Below are 7538 nucleotides of genomic sequence, written 5' to 3'. Positions count from 1 at the left end.
GATGGTGACTGCGTATGGGGCGGGCGCGTTGCGAACAACGTGGCCAACAGACCTGAGAAAGAATGTTATTGTGAGGATCGTCCGAGATGTTTCTCTCTCTCTCTCTCTTCCACTCCTTTTTTCACCCTGTTCCACGACTTCTTTTTTTTCCATGACTCTCTTTTTATCTTCCTTCCCCGCTTTTATATTCTCGTGTCGGACGATCCTCGTCTCGAATCCGCTCCGAGAAATGTGATAAACACGAAGAAGATAAGAACGAATTATCATCAATTCTTCACGGTTCCACGGTGAAATATTAAATATATCTTTGTGTAATCGTATATGGAATCACGAAATTCGGCATAAGATTTTATGGATAAATACAATCCATCCAATTTACTTAGTATTTAATTTTTTCTCAAATTCCAACGATGTCGGTTCTTCTCAAATTTCAATTTCAATTCTCTCGAATCGTATCGAATTGAAAGGAGGGGAGGAGAAAAAAAAGGGTTCTAAACTTGTGGTTAAACTCTCGCAATTATGCGCGACACCCTGTATACGTTCGGTTCGTTAGCACCGAGGAGTGATACGGGTTTCGCGTGATCGCGAGTGCCACGACATCTATTCGGAATTCGCATTAACAAGGCGAGCACGCTCTCTATTTCGCGTGCGCGATTAGGTTTCTATATTTCCTTGCGCACACCATCCCGCGTGTACGAGGCACACCGTGGCTTTAATCTATTCTCGCGCGAGAGATCCTCCTCCGGATGATCGATTGCGAATGCCGCCACGCTGATCCCTCCTAACTCGATCCTCCTCACGTTCCGCGCGAGTTCCCTGGCCACACTGACCATGAACTTCGTGTAATATTCGCGATAAACGCGGCCCGACCGTGTAAAGCGATTCAAACCGGCGCTCGGGCGAATATTAATGGCGGCGATCGAAGCCGGGTCCACGTTCCATTCGAAATTGTTGCCATCCGTTTACGGTGTCGAACGGGTGAATATCTGATGACGGAAGCGAATTGGATCAAATTTTGGGCAATGTTATAATGGTTTTCGGGGATATTGGGGATATACGAGGGGATTTGTGCATCGAAACGGATAACGAAATTGTTAGGGAGCGAGGTTTCGGATTACGAGAACACTGGGAAAATTGGAATTTCGTTGAAGTTGAATCTAAGGGAGTAGTTCGCTTTGTTACGAAAATATTTTGATTAGGTATTTCATGAGAATTTAAATAGAGATTTATTGTATGGAATATCGATGTGAAAAGAAACGTTTGAAAATTTGTGAGACACCCTGTATACAAGCACAGGGGTTGCCTGTCCTATACTCGAGCCTCGTCGATTCTTTTTAACCGTGTTATGTACAAGGACTATCATAATTTCCGTGGCATGCCACGCAACGAAAAAGCCATACCTTCAAAGTAACCATCTTGTTCCTACATACACAAACGATTACACGTACCCGTGTTCCGGACAGTCCCGAGGCACGTTCTTCTCCCGTCGTTAAATCGTTCCATTATCGGCGATCAATGACGCGAGGTATGCGCGCTACAATGTAACCTGGAAGAAGCGCATCGATCTGTACGCGAGACCGTGTCATCCGACAGGTTGAATATTCTTAAGACCCGTTCGTCCGAGGACCAAAACGTAAACGCCCCGCCACTCCCCGGTACTTGTTGCTCAATGTTTATCGACGATGCACCCGCTCGATATTTGCATGATAACAGGCTGCCGTTCGTCATTATCTGTCTCTTCGATCCAGCGGCATAATTTTCGGAAACCGTGCGTTGCGATATAACTGCGCGTGCAACTATTTATTTCGATATTTATATCGATATTTATATAGTAAGTTTTCGTGCAACGGTGCGTACGCAGGTTATTTTAGTGGTGGGGTTACGTACGTAATCGTAATGCTCATAGATGGGGTATGCGTAGCGTTCTAACTGTATCGAGTTTTCTATTTTCGAGTTTTACGTTTTCGAAGCGAAATATTTTTGATTGGAAGTGGAAGGAATGTGATCATCGTGCGTTGTTTGTGCGTGATTTTTTTTAATGATACGTAAAACGACGATTGAACATTCGAAGAAGAGTTAATGCGAAGTATATTGCGTGTTATTTGTGATGTCTCGAAGAGATTGAAGGTAAGGATAAATTTTGTAAGATAGGAAAAGTAGCGTTTTATATTCATCATAAATTAGTTTTATTCATCGTTGTGCTTATGGTAAAGTTCGAATTTTTTTCAAACATTGGTATGTTTAAAATCTTAACCTCTTCAATTAAGTATATGCATATATGATTTTAAGAGTACTTCAAGAGTATTTCAAATACTTATTTTATGAATATTTTTGATTTTATTTATTGTTTTAATGATTCTAAATTTCTCTGTTTAATATTCGGTATAGGTTATATCTAATAATTTAAAAAAATTGAATGTAACATCTATATGAAATATTTGAGGTTAAGTATTGAGTTAAGCATATATTTGGCACATGTATAAGATTTGAATTCATTGGATATCCAATAATGCTCTTTTTGTAAAATAAAATTAATTTCGAAAACATATTTGTAAAATAAAAATAATCTATAAATAGCTTTTATAAAATAGCAGAAGCATTAAGAAATAACACATAAATGATGTTATTTGAAAGTTCTTTCAAGATCAGAACAAATAGTCAACGTCTTTTCATGTATTTCATTTTCTTAGAAGTCATTCTCTTCTTATTTTAAAAGTACAGTGAATATCTAATTAAGATACCATTCACGTTTTAATATATGTTGTGAAAAACGGTATCTCTAGCGGCGAACATATGCTTATGCATAATTTTGTAATTTTAAGTTTCTGCAATAGGATAGATTGAATTATTCTTAATACAGGAAATTCATTTACAAGATTTTATTTTTAGCCACTGTCGATTGCAAATTTATCTAAAAGTTCAATTATTTGTTTTAGAACTTGAATTGGTAAAACTGCCGGAAGATATGACTTTGGCAGGATTTACTCCGTTGATGTCAAATCCTCAAGATCCTTGTTATGCCGAGAAGAACGAAGATATGGTAAATATACCGTTATATATATAAATATAAAAAAAAAAAAAGACGAGATTCTTTCTTTATTTAATTTCTTTTAATAAAAAATTTAGAATAACTCGATATAAGATAAGTAAAGATTAGATTATCTTCAATCGTTCTAATGATTTTATTAAAAAAAAATCAGAAGAATATATTATTTATTAATTCATTGTTCTGTTCACTTGGAACAAAGCGAAGTTTTATCAGAGAAGAAAGTTAGCAGTAAATCTAGAAATTCGCTTCAAACTGTATCCAAGAAACGCGTATCGCCTCCGAAAACTTATTTATCGCAAACTTTGAACAAAGCTCATTCGCCTCGTGATTGAAATTTCAAAACAGACTCGCGTTCTGCATTCTCTACTCCATCCCAGCTAAGCTCTGGCTCATGTCGTATTCCAGGAAGTCGCTCAAGTGTGTCTCAGGATAAACAAGATTCTGTTCTTCGGCCAAGTGTTCCTGTGCGGCCTCGAGACACCGGTATTGAAGTTGCAAAAGAGCGAAACTGGCGTAAGCGAGTACGTTTCTGTGGTAGAGGCTTCGAGCACGAGTACGCCGAGTTCACCACCGGAACAGGTAAATAACTCTTTCGTGAAGTGTAAATTAATAAATGTCATTATAGAATTATAAAATTATAAGCTTATAGACAATTGATATAATTGAGTATATAATCTTTAAAATAAAAAATATCCATTAATGTAGAAATATGGCAGAGATTAAGAATTTTTTTTATTATATTTATAAAAATATTCGACTCTCTACACGTGTAAAATTATTTCGTTTCTTGAAACATATAATTTAACGTAAGTATTTTTCATTTTCTCGTTAAATAAAACGAGTTAACTTTTTTTGTTAGGAACTCCGCGACTTTTGCTCATCGTCGCTCGTCATTGGGCGAATAAAAAATTTTGTTTAAGAACGATCCTTGCCAACGATCCTTATTCCCCCCTTTGTGAATTATTCATTGGTTCATTCGCGTTTGCATTTGGGGGCAGATAGAATTTTGATGGAAGGGGATTAACGTGTCGTTTAGGGAAATTGAAAGGAGGGGGTGAAAGTTGAAGCAAAGGGAGTGATTGTTTGGCAATATCGTTACAGTAGATTTTGAGAAAATTGACTCTTGTTATTGATTGTCGATATTGATTATCGATGAATACCTTTTAAAAGAATATTTTAGAAAGAATATTTTATTTCATTTATCACTTTTCATCATTAGAAATACAAAATTCGTGTTTCAATATGTATACATTGATAAATATGAATTTAACTCTATCATCTTTAATGAGATAATTCAATAAAAAAAGGCACTCTCAAAAGTCCAATCGCATAAAAAGTCAATGACAATAAAAATAAAGGGAAAATTGGTTGGAAAAAGTAATATCCAGAGGAAAATTAGTTCCAGCTCCCCCCTTTTTTCCATACTCATTTCTCGGTAATGAATTCAAAGAGAATTCTTGATTCGTTTTCAGAGCGACTCCGAGCTTCTGGTAGAAAGTTACAGCGAGGGTGAGGACGAGCCTGTATCCACCATGAGGAGATTACCCTTGTGCACAGACGTACCTGACGATAGTACCGCCCCCGTGGCTGCGGTCGAGATAAGGTCGCTGATCGAGAGAAAAGAAGAACTTGAGAGGCGGCAACGGAAGCAGGATCGTCACAGGCAACGAGTACAGGTGAGTAACCAACAACGTTTAATAATCTCGATAAATGATCTATCGATCGCTCTTTGCGTTGCTACAAACGTCGATTCGACTTTTTGGTCAAAGTTCGATGCTGAAACGAAGTAACAGAATAAAAGACAGATGTTTAAAAATACAAATAATAATTTTGAAATATTATATTTCCAAGTTTATATTGATTCTTTCTGTTCTCTCGAATGTTTCCTCGACCACAAAAATTCACAACAACCAACCGACCAAACAAAATGGACGCTTCGAAATTCACGCCATTCGGTTGAAAGCTTCCAAAAATAGAGACGTCGGCGAAGATATCGCGAGGTTCGATGATTTCACGCTCGAGATACCAACTCTCCCGGTCGTTTCCCGTATCTTCATCGCCAGGATTCGCGAAGGTAGCCGACAAAGTGGCCAGGGGAACACGTACCGTGTCCCTAAGTCGAACTAAATCAAGAGATTACCGGGACAAGTCGGTTGCGTTTCCCCGCTCGTTTCTTTCGTTCGTTCCCTCGTTTCTTTTCTGCTTCGTACGCCCTTCTCTTTTATTCTTTCGCCTCTTTTTTCTTCTTCTTCTTCTTCTTCTTCTTCTTCTGTTGGAGATCGCAGCACGCAAACCCGCCGTTTTTATTTACGGCATCGATGCTCCTCCTTTTTGCATATTTATTATCGAACCCCCCAGCCCCCTGGCCGAGGCTGGATTTCGCGTGTATTATGTAGACCGCCATCTTGCTTTTTCGTCTGGATAGGGAATATTTTTTAACGTATTCACGATCCACATTTTTGGAAAAATTTTAAACAGGAAATTATGGGATTAGTAATAAAAAAAAAAAAGGGAAAAAAGGATGTAAAAATAAACACGACTGAAAATTAGTTTTAAATTTCTTGTTTAGAATTTAATATAGCGAGTATGATATACACGAATTGATCTTATCTGTTCAATGAGTATCCTGTATCTCGAATAATGCGTATATTTAATTACTCCATTTGTTTCGTGCGAAAATTTAACACGATGAATAATTAATTAGTAGATACATGTCAGACGGTTTGTAGAACTTCTGCTGATTATTTCCTGTTCGTGTTAAAACTGACTCGTCCTTGTTCTGTTTCAAAGATATCGATCTTCGTCTAATTAAATATCGGTAAAGAAGAGACAAAATATTAAAAAAAAAAAATCTACTCAACACACATAAGACAATGTCCAATCACATCGCGCCCAATAACACGTTACGATCCCCCCGTTACCGATTTTAAAGCTCGCAATAAATTTACTTACGCCTTGATCGTGATCCGAACCCAAAGCCCCAAATTGCAGCGAAAAAAAGGAATATCATTTAATACGCATCCGTCTTCCATCCAACGGAGGCTCGTCGTAATTATCCGCGCTGCTTCCACCAGTAATATCCTTCCCCCCTTCCTCTCGAGATCAACCCTTCAACCTTAATATCCTCGTCCTCCCTCGTCCCCTCTGTTCTCTGTACACACACTTTTAATTCTTCGCACCGCATCAAAGTTCCCTTTCCATTTTCGAGCCGAACGTACGACGTATCCTCGAATAACGTATGTGTATATATGTATATATCCATCGAAATTGCTTTTCGCCTTTTGCCGTCGTCATTATCTCGATCCGAAACTCTTCTCTCGGATATTTTTCGCGCAACAACCGAGGCGAAATAAATTTCTTCGATATCTCCTCGAATTTTTTCCCCTCCCTAACCGAGGAAAAAGAGGGACGGTTTCTTATCGTGGCACGGTTTCGAAGAATACCGGGATGTAAAGTTAGCCGAGACGTGAATACGATAAAGGAAACGGTGACAACCGCGGCGGCGAAATAAAGAAAGGGACAGAACCGTTTTGATATCCGAATGCGTGGATGCACGGATATCGGTAGTTCGATTGGATTCTTCTGCCCGTTGTTGTATCGCTGTTCCTCTTTTCTGGAAAGAGGTGTACAAACGTGTATACCTTTTTCGAATCTCCTTTTTTTCAAGGAGGATACCTCGATAAGTCGCAATTTTATATCGTGACGGAATTTTATTTTTTTTTTCCAAAGAGAAAATATTAAATTCGTTAATAATCTTAGGATTTTTGAATAATTTTTGATATTTGTAAGAGAGAGAAATATATCATTCGGTGATACAAGTTGGAATTCTGATGAGTGAATTGAGAATAGGAAAAATATATCGAAGGGAATAATCTTAAGAGAATTTTTTTATTGCGTAAAGAGAGGCTCTACTAATTCTTTTCCAAAGTCTCACGCCTAAAGTTCCTCTAAAATATCGTTTCTTTTGAGAGGATCCTTAGTAAACGTCAATCAACGGCCTTTGAATAGGCCATGGGAATCCTCGTGGCTCGACCCGTGTCCCATTATACCAAAAATACCTCGGACACGTGGCTTAGACATTCCACACTCTTCAAATACGATGATTTCCATAACACATATCGATATTATTCGCCTCCACCATGCCACAAATTTGCATAATCGTATAAACTTTGTTTGTATATCATCTATATTATATATATGTGTGTATATGTGGTATAAGGTCAACTACTTGGATGCATCATCGGTTGCAATAATTTTTCGCGAGTAGGCCTTTTTAAGAGTAGGCATTTGTTTCATTTGCATACCCGCACATAATTGAAACGCCTTTTTAATCGAGCCTTTTATTCGTGCCGCGATAACTGTTGATTCGTCGAATTCTCAGGGAATAATCACGTGGTGGGAACGAAAAAACGTATCTTTTTTAAACGCTCGGTACATTCGCGTTATCTTATAAACGCGTGTATGTAATGCCGAAGTCGCGTGCGCCAAT

The 7538-nt window shown here is 38.1% G+C and overlaps 1 protein-coding gene across 3 annotated transcripts in view; it reads left to right on the top strand.

Moving 5' to 3' along the window:
* Window positions 1–7538, top strand: part of LOC102672913 (telomerase-binding protein EST1A-like) — a 134915-nt gene that overhangs the window by 105939 nt on the left and 21438 nt on the right. For all 3 annotated transcript variants that reach the window (XM_031512596.1, XM_031512591.1, XM_031512601.1), the window contains 3 exons: window positions 2937–3040; window positions 3455–3628; window positions 4522–4725. In XM_031512596.1, the coding sequence (XP_031368456.1) occupies window positions 2937–3040; window positions 3455–3628; window positions 4522–4725 (482 nt within the window). The remainder of the gene's footprint in view (window positions 1–2936; window positions 3041–3454; window positions 3629–4521; window positions 4726–7538) is intronic.

The sequence above is a fragment of the Apis dorsata genome, unplaced genomic scaffold, assembly GCF_000469605.1.
Source record: "Apis dorsata unplaced genomic scaffold, Apis dorsata 1.3 scaffold_37, whole genome shotgun sequence".
NCBI lineage: Eukaryota > Metazoa > Arthropoda > Insecta > Hymenoptera > Apidae > Apis > Apis dorsata.
The sequence above is the reverse complement of the archived record's forward strand: the minus strand, read 5'-3'. Positions and strand labels throughout refer to the sequence as shown.